An 18192-nucleotide genomic window follows, 5' to 3' on the forward strand; every position below is an offset into this window, starting at 1 on the left:
CCCAGGCTGGAGTGTAGTGGCACGGTCTCGGCTCACTGCAATCTCCGCCTCCCGGGTTCAAGCGATTCTCCTGCCTCAGCCTCTCAAGTAGCTGGGCTTACAGGCACACGCCACAATACCTGGCTAATTTTTGTATTTTTATTAGAGACGGGTTTTCACCATGTTGGCCAGGCTGGTCTTCAACTCCTGACCTCAGGTGATTCTCCCACCTCGGCCTCCCAAAGTGCTGGGATTACAGGTGTGAGCCACCATGCCTGACATCAAAAGCACATTAATATGATTTATCCAAGGAGGCGGGTGGCCCAGCTGACTGTGAAGAGGCATCAGTGTTTTCTAGTGTCCTGAACAAGGGGCTACACTAATTTCTTCTCTAACAGCAACTGTTGAACAAAATAGTTTTCCCTGTTGATTTCTGTTTACAGTGGGCTTTGCAGTCTCTGCTTTAGTAATTCATTTGGGATTTTGCAAAAGATACATCATTTTATTCTCTTTGTCATTACAATACAAAGATTGCACTTAAAGCTGATGCAGTCCTATGGGAAAAGGTTGACCATGACTGGTTCTTTAACCAGCATCTTGATAGCAATGACCATCACCATTTGTGACATTTTACAAATCCTTTTTCTGTATGTTGTTTTATTTGAGCTTCACCATAGCCCTCTTCAGCGTGCATGGATCAGATTACTTTGCCTTTGTAAACAGGAAAACTTTAGAGAGATTATTTGACTTGCCCAGTGTTTATTTATTCAATTATTTATTTCTCTCACTATGAATTCATGCATATTGATTTTATTCTGTGGGGGCACTAGGGACTTTTCGATGGAAGAAAAATGGTCTAAATCAGGATGCGAGCCCTACCTTTCCTGATGTAAAGGGCTGACAGGTGAGGGGCTGTAGATTTCATATGTGTGATCGCAAAGGGCAGGACTAAGACCCAGGCATGGAGGTTGAGGGAAAATGAGACTCTCTTGATTTAAGGAGACCTATGACTTTCTATTTTTTCAATTTTTATTTTTCTTTTTATTTTTTGAGACAGGGCCTCACTCTGTTGCCCAAACTGGAGTGCAGTGGCACGATCTCGGCTCACTGCAACCTCTGCCTCCTTGGTTCAAGTGATTTTCCTGCCTCAGCCTCCTGAGTAGCCTCCCTCACCCTACAGGCTTGTGCCACCACGCCCGGCTAATTTTTGTATTTTTAGTAGAGACAGGGTTTCACCACGTTGGCCAGGCTGGTCTCGAACTTATGACCTCAGATGATCCACCTGCCTTGGCCTCCCAAAGTGCTGGGATTATAAGTGTGAGCTACTGCGCCCAGCCAAGGAGACCTATGACTTTCATTGATGAACTTTGTCAGAGTTTCTGGCACAGAGGTGTGACCCCACCCTGAGATCTGACCCCCTGCGTCAAATTCTGGGAGGAAATGAAGCCAAATGGTGTATCCTCTCTCTGCAGGCTTGAAGGTGGCTGCAAATATGATTATATTGAAGTTTTCGATGGCCCCTACCACAGTTCCCCTCTCATTGCTCGAGTTTGTGATGGGTCCAGAGGCTCCTTCACTTCTTCCTCCAACTTCATGTCCATTCGCTTCATCAGTGACCACAGCATCACGAGGAGAGGGTTCCAGGCTGAGTACTACTCCAGTCCCTCCAATGACAGCACCAGTAAGTCCCCTTGTGGAAATGCTCTGTTGGGACTGGGGACATCCTGAGAGCATCTGTGGCTCAACTGTCCTGTCGTTGTGAAATAAGAAATGAAGGAACCCTTTCAGGTCACCAGGGCTTGATTTTCAGCTGAAGGGGCCAGGAGCAGTGGGCCTCAGGACTCTGGCTGCCCAGAAATAAAGTCAGGGCTAGAACTGGCTGACGGGTGATGATTGGTCTTACTGTAGTCAGCAGAGACTAAGTAGAGGGCCCTAGATGATGCTTTTAGTGGAGAGTGATGAGTCAGTGCCAAAGGCAGAGGTGACCTCTTGGCTTGAAACCTTGTGGCCTTCTCAGAGTGTGGGACACTGTGGCCATGGCCTGAGACCTAACACATTTGGTTTCTATCTTAAGATGGACTGAGCTGGGTGGCTGGAAGTGGCTGAGATAAGGTCACTCAGCCACTTCCAGCAGAACCTGTATGGCCATGATTTGAGTTGCTGTATGGACTGATGTGTAGATTGGCCAAGGGCCAGGCAAGGTGACATCCAGGGTCTCTTATGCAGTCAGGATTAAAGATTGACTTGCTTCATGGCTAAAAGACCTTGTTTCATGACATTCCCACGATTTGACCATACAGTTACTTTACTTTATAGATAAATGGTAACTTGGCCAAACATTCCACTTATTTAAAAATCCTGCCTCCAATTCTCCATCAGAGAAATCCTGAGTCCACATGCTCTCCTTGGGCTTTCATAAGGATGGGGCTGACTTGACCCTAGGGTCCTTGGGGGATTGCAGCGAGGTCTATGCCCACATCCTAAGTGCCGACCCTCCCTGTCAGCCACCCTGGTCTGTGCACTTTTTAAGTGGAAACAGCCTCTGGCCCCACAGGACTTGTGGAGTCCGGGGCAGTGACTGAGTGCCTTATCTGTCCTTGTCTATCAGACCTGCTCTGTCTGCCAAATCACATGCAAGCTAGCGTGAGCAGGAGCTACCTCCAATCCTTGGGCTTTTCTGCCAGTGACCTTGTCATTTCTACCTGGAATGGATACCACGAGTGTCGGCCCCAGATAACGCCGAGCCTGGTGATATTCACAATTCCCTACTCAGGCTGCGGCACCTTCAAGCAGGTAAGCCTGGGGCTTCCCATTCCATTTCCCAGTGCACAAGCTTTCTTATAGTGGTATGTCCTGTGCTTCTTGAATTCTGGAGATGAAGAAATTATGATTTTGGCATAATCAGGACAAAATTGGAATAAAGGAAGATAAAAAACCTTTGGTGCTATGATATGGCTGCAGCGACTTCCAAATAGGAGGAAGGAAGCTGAGCAGGCAGAGTATCTCCAGCTATGTCCAGCAGTCTGGCAGGCCGCCACTCCCATCAGCAATAACAACAGCAGCTCCTGGAGCAGCTCCAGATTTTGCAGGGCCCGAAGCTTATACAGTTAGGCTCGGCGGTGAGGGGCAGGTGTTGAGATGGGCAGTGGCCTCATTAAGTCAAAGAATGCAATATCTATGAACTTTTATAAACTTTGCAAAAACATATGGCTGTGCAAACACATTGCTAGGCCTTGGAGGAGGCCTGCACATTGTACTAGGCGGGGAAGAGGGGGCCCAAAAGCTTCAGCATCATTAGCTCCACAGTCAGTTGGCCTCTGCAGCTACCATTTGTTGAGCTATCACCATCTAAGATGGCCCCCTGCATCCAATTTTGGGTGAAAGTGAAGCCAAAATGGTGTGTCCCTTCTCTACAGGCTTGAAGATGGCTGCAACTATGATTATACTGAAGTTTTCAACAGCCCCTACCACAGATTTCTGTGGTTTGCCTGGGACTTTGCAGATTTTAGCATAGAAAGTCCCACGTTCCAGGAAACCCCTCACTCCCAGGCAAACGAGGACAGTTAGTCACCCTACAAGTGGCAGATGCTGTGATTAGTCCTTGTCATACTCCCCCAGTGAAGGCCCGGCCTTAATTGTGTTGGGTTCTGGCTTGCTGTGGTTTGGTCAGTGGAAGTCAGTCCACTGAAGGTGACCATTGTTCCTATGCCAAGTGTGCAGCCTGGAGACTGCCTGAGCGGCCCTGCTGAGGGCCCTTCACACCCATTCACACCTGTTCACACCCATTCACACTCGTTCACACCCATTCACACCCGTTTGGAGCAGCCAGACAACTCTGTCAGCCCTGTTTCTTCTAACTTGGCTGATCATGCACAGCACATGCCACATTCTTATTCCTCCACTCATTTATTTTATTTTTATTTTATTTTAATTTTTTAATGACAGATTCTCATTCTGTTGCCCAGGCTGGATGCCCAGGCAGGGGTGCATCATGGCTCACAGCAGACTTGAACTCCTGGGCTTAAGCGATCTTCCAGCCTCAGCCTCCAGAGTAGCCGGGACTATAGGCATGCAGCACCACACCCAGCTAATTAAAAAAATTGTTTTTATAGAGGTGGGATCTTTCTATGTATCCCAGGCTGGTCTCGAACTCCTGAGCTCAAGTGATCCTCCTGCCTTGGCCTCCCAAATGCTGGGATTACGGGCATGAACCACTGCTCCTGGCCTCCTCTATTTCTTTAAATAACAATATTGTCTATTATACTGAGTGCCTCAGGGGCAGGGCCAATGTTTTGTTCATCTTTGCAACATCCAGTGCCCCTGGTCCTGAGCCTAAGAGTTGATATAGTATTATTAACAGCTCATACAGATATGAGACACTGAACTAAGTGTGCTATATAACTTTTAAAATTCTCAGGACAACTTTATTCCCACTTAATTATGAGGCAACGGAGGCTTGCAGAAGGTAAGCCACTTGCCCAGGACCATATGGCCATGAGCTGCGAGTATAGGACACAGAAGTAGGGCTGTGCCATCCATGGCTGGAGCTGCTCACAGCTCCACCAGGCTGGCCTGTGACAGTGAATTTTAATCTAAAATTAGAACTGCTTCTTCTGACCAAGAAATAAATCTGCACTCCACGTTCATTATTTGGAGCGGATTCAGAATTTATCTCCATCGTAGGCACCATAGGCAAATGTGACGTCCATGCAAATGATCATGTTAATGTACAGGGTTCAATGGAAAGCACTTGAGAGGGTCTTTGAAAGAGTAAGAAGGGTCATACTGTCATGTGCGTCCATGTGAAAAGACCACCAAACAAGCTTTGTGTGAGCAATAAAGCTTTTTAATCACCTGGGTGCAGGTGGGCTGAGTACGAAAAGAGAGTCAGCGAAGGGAGATAGGGGTGGGGCCGTTTTATAGGATTTGGGTAGGTAGTGGAAAATTACAGTCAAAGGGGGTTGTTCTCTGGCGGGCAGGGGCGGGGGTCACAAGGTGCTCAGTGGGGGAGCTTCTGAGCCAGGAGAAGGAATTTCACAAGGTAACGTCATCAGTTAAGGCAGGAACCAGCCATTTTTACTTGTTTTGTGAGTCTTCAGTTACTTCAGGCCATCTGGATGTATATGTGCAGGCTTGGGCTCAGAGGCCTGACAAAAGGATTTATTGTGGTCATATGGTTTAAGTCATATGGTTTATTGTGATAACTGTTGGCACTGAAATATAAAGCAAAAAAAAATTTTTAAGACAGTTTAAAGTCAGAAAATGTATGCTAAGAGCAGGTGGACAAGGTAGAACCCCTTCCTGTGGGTCTTCCCCAGACCTGGACCCAGAGTGTGAGCTCTGGCACCCTGTGCTGGTTCATAGCCAAAGGATAGGCACGTGCCATGGCCATCTCTGAGTGGTTCTGGGAGGGGTGGAAGTCTTGTTGAGTCATGTCCCTCTCATTCGCACCCAAATCAGCTATGGGATTCCGTTAGCAGGTGACATGTGCCTGACTCTGCTCTCTTGCCTGCCTCTCCTAGGCAGACAATGACACCATCGACTATTCCAACTTCCTCACAGCAGCTGCCTCAGGTGGCATCATCAAGAGGAGGACAGACCTCCGTATTCATGTCAGCTGCAGGATGCTTCAGAACACCTGGGTCGACACCATGTACATTGCTAATGGCACCACCCACATTGCTAATGACACCATCCAGGTCGAGGAAGTCCAGTATGGCAATTTTGACGTGAACATTTCCTTTTATACTTCCTCCTCTTTCTTGTATCCTGTGACCAGCCACCCTTACTATGTGGACCTGAACCAGGACTTGTATGTTCAGGCTGAAATCCTCCATTCTGATGCTGCACTGACCTTGTTTGTGGACACCTGCGTGGCATCACCATACTCCAGTGACTTCACGTCTTTGACTTATGATCTAATCCGGAGTGGGTAAGGAGTGTCTTTATGGGATGGCCTTAAACCTTTGCTTGATAACTCAAACATGAGTAGCCCCAAACGCTTGAAGAATGCAAATTTTGATGAACTGCAGTTCCCAGTATTTCAAGCTTAACTAGATCCCTTTCTACATGTAGTAACGTCCTGTAGCTTTTACCTTTGAGGTGCTTTTACTCTGTGTTCTGTATCACATCCCTGATTTCTCATCAGGTAGGATGACCATGTATCATCTCCAGTTAACATCTGGGGAGATGGGTGTCTGGAGAATAGAACAGCTCAGCAGTGTTCACTCAGCAGGTTAGCTGTAAACTGGGATTAGACTCTAGGTGACTGAACTCCAGCCATACGGTTAAAAAGACCTGCGTATAGTGGGAAAAGCATTGATTTGGAGCAGACCACGGTTGAAATGCCAGCTCTGCCACGTGCCAGTTGCATGATTCTGGGCCAGTGAAAGCACCTCTATGGACCAGTTGCTCGCCTGTCAAGTGGGGATAATGACACGCACATCGTAAGGCTGTTGGGAGGATGGGATGAGAGAGAGTGGATGTGGCACTGAGCACAGAGAGTGTGCGGCAGGTGGTCCACCAGGAATGTGCACCGAAGATGGCAGGAGCCCTGCTGCCCTCCTTCAGCCTGGGAATAGAAGCTCCGGGAGTGTTCCAGTCAAGCTCAGGAGGTGCAGAGGTCAGGCCAGAGATGTCAGGCTGGGGCCAGAGGGTGTGCAGGCTGGGTTGCTCTACCATAGTCCAGCTTCCCTGGATGACTGCATGTGGGTAAAGTGGGGTTTGACTCTTCTGCACTCATGACGACACCATGATGTGCAACTCCAGCCCCCTCTGAAGTCTCTGTTGATGGGTGTGTACCATACTTCTTGGCTTACAATATAGACCTGGACACTTCATTGCCTTCCAAGAGAAGTTATACCAATAGGATAAAGGGTTCTACTAGGAATTAGAGGTGGGCAGATTCAATTCGACACCCTCTTGATATGCTAAACATAGCACCTCTTCCCAGGCACAGTGTGAACATATGTCAGTTCAGTAAGCAGGTGTTGAAGCTCACCTTGTTCACAGTCTATGCAGTTTGTTCAATTCACAGCAGCCCCCTTGGTGGCTGAGAGGAGGGGAGAAAGCTTAACCAGATTCCCTTTGTACAAATAGTCATAAGGTGACTTTTGAATTTGTGTGAATTGATTGATGTTAATGAAAACGAGTGGGTGACCTTAGTTCTTCCTTGCCAAAGGATTCTTTCTGGTCAAATCCTGCCATTTCTATATGACAATGCAATTTGCTGGGAAGATGGGGATGTGTGTGCAGGGGTAGATGTACCCTGGCTATGCCTGGAGCACAGGGAGTTATTGGCTACACCTGGCCATCAACCAGATCATCCACCTGGAAGTCCATTAGAATGACCTGGGGCTCCAAACACACCCTGCCCAGGCCCCACCCATACATCCTCTATTTGGCCTGGTGGGGCCTGGGTATGTTACATTTAAAAACTCTTGAGTGATTCTGAGGTAGAGTCTTGGCTGTGGCTTCGCTGTGGCATTCTGGTCTGCGTGGAGCCCTGAATGGCAGGGTTTTATGGCAAATGCAATGACTGCCCGGGGGCTTCTGAGTGACCCTGACCTTTTTCCCAGGTGTCCCACCTCTGAACAAGCCTCTGGCTATTTTTGCTTCCTCTTTTGCCACTAAGGGAGCTACTGTGAAAAGAAAAAAAAAAAAAACTTGGTATTTGAGAGAATCTGGGTTGCCTATGGAGGAAGGAAGGAGGCTCTAGAAGACAGAAGTTGGGGAGCAGATCCTGGCCGGGTTCCCAGGCTGAGCCAGACTGCCCTGGAGACCACATCCACCACCCATGAGAAATGCCCATCCTAGGCCAGTGGGCCAGCTTTCCTGGTTCTTCTCTTTGCCACGCCCTTCAAAATCCCACCAATCTATAATAACTGGGTTAGTGTGAGCTGCTTCTTCCATATCTTAGGAAAATTCCTGTAAGCATATCCTTAGGTTATTTTCCTTCTGACCCTTGCTGAGAGGAGGTGCCCCAGGGAATGAGGAGGGGGTTGATATCGGCGTAGGGGCTGCTGGAGGGTTCGCAGGCCAGTGTGGAAAGTACAGCTGCATGGGGCTCAGGGCAGGCTGAGGAGGCTCAGGAGAGGGAGGCCCTGGAAGAGGGAGGGCCAGGGCACTGTACTCAGAGTGCAGCCAAATGAGACCTTGCCTGGCCCTGACACCAGGAGAGAGAAGGGAAGGTCATTTACTTTTCTGCCCTGTCTCTGGGTCCCACTCCTGGGCTCCAAACTCCAGCTACTTCCCTGACTCATCTGGTTTACCTGGGTGCATGGAGCATGTAGTCATTGTGGGATTAGGCCCCAACCCACTGTGCAGTATGGGGCCTGCTTGTCTATCGGGAAAGCCCTCGCAGGCTTTGCTGCCTAAGGATGGCGGTGAGGTACCGGAGCTGCCAGGATTTGTCTGCAGGCCCCTCAGTGAGTGTCTGATCCACACGTTCTGACAGAAGGAAGGTGAGGTGTGCAGGAGGCAGGGGCAGTGAGGACAGGCTGTGGAGTTCCTCACCTGGTACAACTGAGTCACGAAGGAAGAATCGGGCCTTGGTGAGAGCTAAAGGGCTACTGTTCTCTTCCAGATGCGTGAGAGATGACACCTACGGACCCTACTCCCCGCCGTCTCTTCGCATTGCCCGTTTCCGGTTCAGGGCCTTCCACTTCCTGAACCGCTTCCCCTCCGTGTACCTGCATTGTAAAATGGTGGTGTGCAGAGCGTATGATCCCTCTTCCCGCTGCTACCGAGGCTGTGTGGTGAGGTCCAAGAGGGATGTGGGCTCCTACCAGGAAAAGGTGGACGTCGTCCTGGGTCCCTTCCAGTTGCAGACCCCCACACGCCGAGAAGAGGAGCCTCAGTAGGTGGTCGCTCTCAGACCCCACTGCCCACTGGGGCACAGACCCCTGACTCGGGGACTTGGGATGTTCCTCTTGGTGTCATATTCCAACTCAAATTTAGCCCTACATTGTGCTACACCTGGTCATACAGAGTTGAATCAGACCTGGTTCCCACCTCCCCCAAGCCTCATGGTCCTTGGAGGACCCGTTGCAGGGCGAGGTCAAGAGAGTTCTGACCTGGATGGCCCATAGACCTGACGTCCCAGAATCCATGCTTCTCATCTGCAAAATGAAAATGTCAATACTTACTTCTTAGCACTGTTGAGAGGGTTACATAAAGGAATTTTGGTGAAACTGCCTCAGCCTGTTCCTGGTGCAAGTCATTGAGTGCTTGGTAAATGGTAGTTTTTGTTACTCCTGTTATTGTCATCCATGTTAACACCAATGATGACAGTATTCCTCACAACGATAATAACTATAACAGCAGACGTGTTGACATCAGGGTCTAGACAGGACCATGGGGACGCCAGCTGCATGGATTTGTCCTGATCGTTGGCAGGCTCTGTTTGGCACAAGCCATGTCACTTTTCTTCTCTAGAACAGGGAGTGCACCTGCTGCTGTGTTGCTGTGCTCCTCTGCTGCTGTGCGGCTGTGCGGCTGTGCAGCTGTGCTCTGCGGCTGTGCTGCTGTGCTGCTGTGTTGCTGTGCTGCTGTGCTGCTGTGCTGCTGTGATGCTGTGTTGCTGTGCTGCTGTGTTGTGGGCATGGACGAGGCAATGAATATTTGCAGAGTGATGCCCAGGATTTCTGGCCCATTCTGGGGCCAGGTCAACGGATGTGGTGGCCATAGTGTTGGGGGTGGGTGGAGCAGCAGTAGTTGTCACAAGCCCTCTCCTTGGTCAGGGCGCTGCCCATGGGGCATCTTTGACAGCTCTCTCTCCTCTTGATTCCTATTCAGGCCGTCTTTATGTCCAGCTGATTCCAGACTCTTTCCTCACTTGTTCATTCATTCACTGCATGTTTAATGAAGGACTGTTATGCACCAGGAGGCAGATAAAGTCTTGCAGGAAAAGATGCAATTCAGAATAAGTCTCATGAATAGTGCATGCAATGGGGTCGGAGTGAGGAGCAAAGGACATCAGGACAGGGCGAAGGTGCCTGCGGGCACAGGCTCACTTCCTTCCTCTCCCTCCTGTTCCCTGCAGCTGCTGTAGTAGCTCACGTCCCGGGGGCCTCTTACCTGGGACTCTTGTAATCATTTCCTAGCTGGTCTAAAATGCCCAACTCTCTCCCCTCCCATTCATCTGGAGCCTCAGGCCAGATTTGTTCTCCCAAAGCGCAGTTCCCAGTTCCTGCTAAGAAAACCTTCCCTGACTCTCCTTGGCTGATAAACGTGAAATCTCTCTAGTCTGACAGTCAGCTGCCCATTGGGGTCTGGCCTCAGTTTCCCGTTCAGCACTTCCTTCTCCAAGTTTTTTATCCCTTCCCACCGAACAGTTCTGATTGCCTTTACTATGCCCAGGGGGCCACGGCCTTTACTTGTCTTCCTCTCCTCCTCTGCCGGGCTCTGTCCTGGTGCCCTCTCTGTTATTGCGGTCTCCTTTCCTTCCCAGACGTGTTGGTGGCTGATGTGGAGGAGACAGCCAGCTCCCAGGGGAGCTATCACAGCACTGCCATCTCTGCTGGGGTCTTCCTGGCTGTGGTCCTGGCTGTGGCAGCCTTCACCCTGGGGAGGAAGACACAGCACCAGTGGCCGGCCTCTGAGCTCCAAGATGTGAAGCCCAGAGAAGGTGTTTAGATATTGGCTCTGCCAGCCCAGGCACCCGAGAGAGGATGGAAGAAACAATGGTGCAGAGCTAGGCGCCCAGCAGCACCTGAACTCCGTTTATCTTGGCATAGGTGTATGGTGGGGTGGGTGGAGGTGGGGTGAAGAAAGATGGGGTGGGTAGAGGTGGGGTGAAGAAAGGTGGAGTGAGGTTTTCCCCAGATCCAAAGGCTCAGTCCTGGGTCAAAATGTCAAAGGTAGACAGGTGCTAACGTCTAAAGCCTCACCTGCAACTCTAAGGCAAACATTAGCAACAGCAGAGCTTTCTCTAGGTGGAATTTCTGAGCCTTTTTTTTTTCTTTTTTTTGAGACGGAGTCTTGCTCTGTCACCCAGGCTTGAGTGCAGTGGCACAATCTCAACTTGCTGCAACCTCCATCTCCTGGGTTCAAGCGATTCTTCTGCCTCAGCCTCCCTAGTAGCTGGGATTACAGACACGCTAGACCACGCCCAGCTAAGTTTTGTATTTTTAGTAGAGACGGGGTTTCATCATGTTGGCCAGGCTGGTCTCAAACTCCTGACATCAAGTGATCTGCCCGCCTAGGCCTCCCAAAGTGCCGGGATTACAGGCGTGAGCCACTGCACCCGGCCTCTTTTCTGACCTTTTATAAGCTCGCTTCTTAGGCCTGTAGCATAAATCTCAGCCTTTCCTTAGGGTAGAGCCAGCTGAATAAAGAACCTTTTTCAGAGTAAGTGTCAGTTTTGCCACTGTTTCCTTTGTTTCCCCTAAGAACTAGATCCCTTCAAATTAAGCAGACAGGTGGGGTGGTTGTCATACAGAATGAGAAGGGGCAGCTCGTGTGTCTTCCCAGTGTCCTTGGAGTGTTGGTTCTTCCCAAAGCAGGATATGCAGGATGCAGCCTGGAGAAAGACAAGAATGCTAACTGCGTCGTAAGTTTCAGTGGCTGTGATTGAAAATTACAGATGATTGCCTCCATTTCTCTAGGGATCTGCCTCTTTTGGTTTTTGACACATCATCTCCAGAACTGTGGGCTGGGGCGGTTCAGGGAAAGAAGCAAACTCCTTAGGGCCCTTAGGAAGGGAGTTCTGTTTGCATGAGGTCTCCAGAGAGAAGGAGATTGAAAGGTGACCCGAGGAGCTTAGAAGAAACAAAGGGATGAGGTGGGTTCCAAGGAAGCAGTAAATTTGCCTAGAAAATCAGAGATAAATCAGGCTCAGGACTCCTAGGTCAGGCTTGGCAGGAATGGGAGCTTTCGTGTACTGCCCTGGCAATGCCAGCGTTTGCCCCATGAAGCCAATCTCAGGACCCCTGTCCCAAGAGGGGACAGCTAAGACAGCCTAACTCTGGATGTGTGAGTTGAGCTGCATGAGATCCCAGCAGGGCAATGGCTACAGGGGAAACCTCAGGACAAGGGGACAGAAAATTCCAACAGAGACTTGGCCATAGCTGCCAGCTCTGACTAGGGCTGCCCGAGAGCTGCCCACCACTGGCAGCTGTGGTGAGAGGCCGTGAGCCTCCGTGGGATGCAGAATGAGTCCTGAGCCCTACCAGGAGTCAGAGGAGCTAGGGGGCCCCAGGGACTGTCTCTTGTTGGTTTCCATTCTCCTTGCCATCACTCCCAACACTCACCCTTAACCTCCCAGGCCGGGACAGTTAAGGAAAACCTTGAGGGTTCTCCTGTGACCATGAGTCTGCCCTGAAAAGCAATGTCAATGCGGTGGAATGCAGGCACCAGCCCAGGACTGGATCTGAGCAGATGCAGAAGAAGCAGGAACCTGGAGTGGTGTGCGGGTTTGAGATACACGTCAATCGGAGTAACAAAGTGGCAAGTCAGACATCCGAGAATTCAAAAAAGTTCAGAGGCTGGGAACCCAACATGGAATCTCAACTCCATTCATTCATTCATTCATTCATTCATTCATTCATTCATTCATGAATGTCAAGTTGTACCCTGTGCTTGAGAAGGAGCAGTGGAGGCTGCGGGTCCTCGCTGTGAGGATGAGGGGGACCCTGGGGCTGGGGGCTCAGCGGGTTTGCCCTGAGTGGTCCCCATGGGTGCCAGCCCCAAGCCAGGCTCTGTACTTGAACCTGTGGATACAAAGAGGGGTCATGCAGGGGTCACCACTATAAAGGGGAAATTTATTTCCACTGGAAACATTTCCACCTCCTGAAGTGTCCTCTCTCCTTAAAAATAGCCCCAGAAGCCAGTGCTTCTTCATAGATAACCATCACAGTCTTAGCCACTTGACAGCCTCTCAAGGAAGGAGGTAATGGCCCCTTTATCAGCAGGGCCCAGCCAGAAGAGTGGCTAGTAGGGACAGATGAGTTTGGTAGGAAGAGGCAGTGAGGTCCAGGTGACATGTAGAGCAGAAGACAGGGCCACTGGTGACAGGGGCTTTGGACTAAAGCTGTCAGAGTGTGACTGAGGGTCCAGTCACAGGGGACACAGAGAAGCGGGCTTGCTTGGGAGCAGGGACCCATCCTCCCCATCCACACCACATCTCCACACTCAGGGAGGATTGGGCTGACACCAAGTGGCTGTGATTCCCAGCAACTGAGACTGTGGTTTGAGGCAAGGGTGCTCAACCCTACTGCACATGAGAATGGCCCAGGGGCTTTTGAACCTGCTGCTGTCAGGCTGCACCCAAGCCAGTTAGATCAGAATCTAACCAGAGGGTAGGCCTGGACGTTGGTGACCCACCAGACTCAGGTTGTTCCAAGATTGAGAGCTGCTGGTTTAGGCTTCTTAAATCCCTCTGAGAGAGTCCAGATTGTGCCCTGTGCTTAAGAAGGAGCAGTGGAGACTATGGGTCCCTGCTGTGAGGATAAGGGGGACCCTGGGGCTGGGGTCTCAGCAGGCTTGCCCCGAGTGGTCCTGAAAGATCTATTTTCCAAGTCCCAAAAGACCATATCAAAATCCCACTGACCTAAAGTGCCTCATTTCTGCTGATTCACATTTGCCCCAGCCTCTGCCATCCATAAGAACATGCCATGGAGGAAACACTGATTAAGCATCTTCTGCCAGCCTGGCACCTTGGACATAATCCTCTAATCCTCTGTGTGGCCAGGTATTATTCTCACCTGGCAGGGATGGAAACTAAGGCTGAGAGAGGCAAGTCAGCACAGAACTGCACAGGATTTGGGTAGCGAGTGGCAGAGCTGGGGTCTGAGTCAGGGTCACTGACTTCTGGTCCTAGGTTCCCTCCTCCCTGTTCCATCATCCCCAAGGCACCAGGAGCCCAGGAGCCCAGGAGGCCTGGCCTCACATTGAGTTTGCACAGAGAACTGCATCAGACACAGTCCTGTCTGCAGCTCCTGTGTAAGATGTAGTACCAGGTGCAAAAGGAGGGCTTACAGGAGGGTTGTGATGTCTACACCACACCCACACCCCAGCTGGCCCCACAGGACTACTCACTTGACCTGTGGTGGCTCCTCCAAATTCTCCGCACCTCCAGGACCTGCTCATAGCCCAGTGATCCTGCCCCAGGCTCCACCCTCAGCAGAGTGACTGACAACCAGGGGCCAGGAGAACACAAGGCTGGGCCACATGGCACCTGTTTTGAGCTGTCTTCTGTGACCTTGTAGGGACAGAGGCTGCCCTCCAGCCCCTTCAAACCACAGCGTCTCACCACTCTCCTGTTATCCCACCTGCCAGTGCCAGAGGGCGCTGCAGAACAACCTTGGAGCTATTTTATTCCTGAAGAACTTGTTTCTGTGTTTACTGTGAGCGCCAGTGGTTGTCCATTACAGGAAGGGGTTCCACAGTTTTCAGCTCTAATAAAGGACTCTTGTGAAAGCCTGTCCTGGCTCCTTTCCATTACTTTAAGGGGACAGAATCCGATCTACTGTCTGACAACAGAGTGGATGGTAGCTCCCCTTTCTGCCTGGTCCCTACCACAGGCTGAAGGTGGCCTCCAGCAGCCCCTTGAGATCTTGTCCCCTCCAGCCCTGTTCCTGGCATCTGAATCCCTGCAGTGGCTAGTAAGGGGTTCTGCCCTGGGCAGGGGCTCTATCCTCTGCCAGTTTGATGGCACCTGAATGGCTTCTGGTGTGTGGGAATCAGACACAGCCCCAGCCAATGGTCGTTTCCTGTAGGGGATGAAACCTTTGACCTCAGCATCTCTCCCCATTGCCTGCGTTGGCTGGAGTACTTAGTGTCCCGAGTGCTTGGCAAGGCCACTCAGGTGTGCACTGACTGGAGGGAGAAGGTCCTCTCGGGAAACCTGTGTCTGTGAAATGCTGCATTTTCAGAAATCATACAAACTGGATGTTATATGACCATTATTAAAAATCAAATTGTAGAGTCTTACAATTAAGTAAATTATATTAAAAATAAAAATATTAAATACCAAAACTCAGCACTTTCTGGTTATTTGACTCCATTTTACTATTATCCGTGCCCAAGGATATTTACATCACATCGTGTCTGTCTGCTGGAAATACTGTCCCCTGCGGAGTGACTGCCCAGCTCTCCCAGCTGCACATGCAGTGGCGTCTTATTGCTGGCATAAAATGGCCGTGGGTGGAGGATTCGCACCATGGAAATCACGCTACAAAGGAAGCTTCCCCCTTCCCAGAGCCTGTTGTTAAAGATTTAACAACGCCCCACTGCCTACAGGTCACCCAGAAAGGGGCAAACACACTAGGAGAGCTTGGAAAAAGCCTTCATTGGCCTGCCACCATGTTCAAGTTTCCTTCATTGGCATTACATCTTTTTGGAAAGCATCTGTATTTTAGCAAGTGTGGAATCCAAAGCTACCTCGGCAAGGAGATGCCTTGGGAAGCTCCCACAGGCTCTGATGAAAGCAGTGGTTGTGGCACTTGGCCTGCTCTGGGCCCCTGGGGAAGGGAAAGCTGTCCAGGTGCAGGTTAGGGGCTGGCCAAAGATGGGGAGCCAGGTGGTGGAGGCTATGGGATGGCACACGTTAGAGTCCTGCCTCATCTCCCTCCGCCTGAGTCCAGCACCAAATTCCCTCTCCTGCTCCTCTTAGCCATGAGGAAGTCTGATATCCCTCAGCCCCAGCTTTGGATATCTGGCCTGAGCCAACCTTCAGGTGACAGTTCTGTTTTCCCTGGAACTCTATACCTATAAGTGCCTGGGAGCCCATATGATTTGTCCAAGCTTCGAAATGAGGAACAGCATCCCTGCTGAATCAGAGACAAAGATTTGTTTCTGCAACAGCATCTTCCAAGAGGCTTAAGCTCCAAGATTAAGTGATGGAGTCATGTGGGGGCAGTGATGGCCCCAAGGGCTTGGCCTGGGACAGCTGCTCAGGACAAAGGAGAAGCCAAGGCAGAGTGAGGCCACTATGCTGGGTTGTGACTCATCTGATTGAGATCTAAGATTTGTACAGAGCTAGCAGGGAACATAGAGGAGTGAACGCTTTCAAAATTTGCTCCATCCTCATTCACAGCCTGCTGGGGAGCTCTCTATGGTCAAGGAGGCTTGGAATGGGTGCACAGCTACCCAGGCTTTCCTGTGTTCTGATGAGTTAGAATCTCTCCTCAACCAACCCACCTCCACCCCGTGCACCACTGCAGCTGTCTACATATGGGACTACAGGTGGCAAAGATGGAGAGTCTGCTTCTTGATACCTGTCTTCTCCCAAGTATGTAAATACTGGACGGCTGAGTGTTGACCTGGGGTGCCTAGGCATAGTGCCAAGCCCAGACTTTTGTATTGGAAGGGTGGGTGGGGGTGGAAGATTATGAAGAAACTCACAGGGGACACAGGATCAGTAACTTCTCAGGATACAGACCCACAGTGACTGTCCCAGCTTGTCACCTTCTCCCAGAGGGATGCCTTCTGTGTGCTGTGAGGAGAGCAGTGGAGTTGGTGAGGGGGTATCAGGAAGCTACTGAAACTCTTAAATCTTTGTGGAAGCCTCTCTGGTTAAGTTTGGTCAGGATCTGGTTGGCTCCCATTGTGTCAGGATGGCTGCCTGGTTAATAAAATTGCTGTCTCTTCTTCCTTTCTCTGATCACCGGATTTTCCTTCAAATTACATGCAGAATTTTGGTAGGGGAAACAATTCAGTACTATTTTCCTGGGACTTTGGTTAATAAAATCTCTGTCTCTTCTCCCTTCCTCTGATCACTGGATTTTCCTTTAAATTACACCCAGAACTTTGGTAGGGGAAACAATTCAGTACTATTTTCCTGGGACTTTGGTTAATAAAATCTCTGTCTCTTCTCCCTTCCTCTGATCACTGGATTTTCCTTTAAATTACACCCAGAACTTTGGTAGGGGAAACAATTCAGTACTATTTTCCTGGGACTTTGGTTAATAAAATCTCTGTCTCTTCTCCCTTCCTCTGGTCACTGGATTTTCCTTTAAATTACACCCAGAACTTTGGTAGCGGAAACAATTCAGTACTATTTTCCTGGGACTTTTCCAGTTTTAGCACTGAAAATCTCAAGTTCTGGAACCCTTCAATCCCAGACAAGCCAGAATGGCTGGTCACTTTAGAGCCTCTGGACAAGGCTATACGGAAGAGGAGGTCCAGATGCTATAACAATCATCAAACACAGAAGACTGGAAAACCTTTAGCAATGAAATTTAGACTTTCACCTTTTTAGTCTCTTTTAAATTCAATTTGAATAATTCCTTTCAGGATTTCTTGTAGGGAAAGTCTAGTGGTGATGAACTGATGAACTCCCTTGGTTATGGTTAGTCTGGGAAAGTCTTTATATTTCGTTCATTTACAAAGGACAGTTTTCCTGTCTAAAGTATTCTTGGTTGGCTGACTTTTTTCTTTTAGTATTTTGAATAAATCATTATCCCAGTCTCTCCTGGCCTGCAAATTTTTCGCTGACAAATTAACTCATAGACTTAAGGGGAGCTCCTTTGTATATAAGTTGCTTTTCTCTTGTTGCTCTCAAAATTCTCTCTTTGACTACTGAAAATTTATTATATTGTGTCTCAGTGTAAACGTTTTAGGATTCAACCTATTGGGAACCTTTGATCTTCATGAATCTGGATGTCCATTTCTCTGCCTAGATATCAGAAATTTTCAATTATGATTTTCTTAAATATGTTTTTCTCCCTTTTCTGTCTCTTTTCTGCATCTAGAATTCTCAGAATATGTACACTGGTTAGTTGATGGTGTCACATAAATCCCACAGTCTTTTCCCCCTTTTTCATCTTTCTTCTTTTTATTTATCTAACCAGATGATTTCAAATAACCTGTGTTTGAGTTCACTGATTCTTCTGCGAATCAAGCTTACTATTAAAGATCTCTTGAGTTTTTCAGCTCAGTCATTGTATTCTTCAGCTGTAGGATTTCTGCTTGTTTCTTTTTTACGGTTTCTATTTTTTAAATGAACTTATAATTTTGTTCATTGTTGTTTCGTAGATTTCATGTAGTACTAAATCTGTTCTTTTCAATGAACTTCAAGACAATTATTTGAATTATTTGTCAAGTAGTTGATGGATTTCCACTTCTTTAGAGTTGGTTACTGGAGCCTTATTAGTTTCCTTTGATGAAATCATGTTTGCCTGATTCTTCATGGTTCTTGTAATCTTGCATTGGTGTCTGTGCATCTGAAGGAGCAGTCGCCTCTTCTGATCTTTAAAGGCTGGATTTTGTAGG

At 49.1% G+C, this 18192-nt stretch overlaps 1 protein-coding gene across 1 annotated transcript in view; it reads left to right on the top strand.

The window, feature by feature from the left end:
* The window catches only part of DMBT1 (deleted in malignant brain tumors 1), a 77973-nt gene extending 68867 nt beyond the window's left edge, over positions 1-9106 (top strand). The window contains exons 49-52 of the mRNA XM_054503339.1: positions 1452-1660; positions 2588-2772; positions 5502-5911; positions 8564-9106. Coding sequence (XP_054359314.1) covers positions 1452-1660; positions 2588-2772; positions 5502-5911; positions 8564-8840 — 1081 coding nt within the window. The 3' untranslated portion in view covers positions 8841-9106. The remainder of the gene's footprint in view (positions 1-1451; positions 1661-2587; positions 2773-5501; positions 5912-8563) is intronic.
* Positions 9107-18192: the final 9086 nt, after the last annotated feature.

The sequence above is a fragment of the Pongo pygmaeus genome, chromosome 8 (assembly GCF_028885625.2).
Source record: "Pongo pygmaeus isolate AG05252 chromosome 8, NHGRI_mPonPyg2-v2.0_pri, whole genome shotgun sequence".
Classification (NCBI taxonomy): domain Eukaryota; kingdom Metazoa; phylum Chordata; class Mammalia; order Primates; family Hominidae; genus Pongo; species Pongo pygmaeus.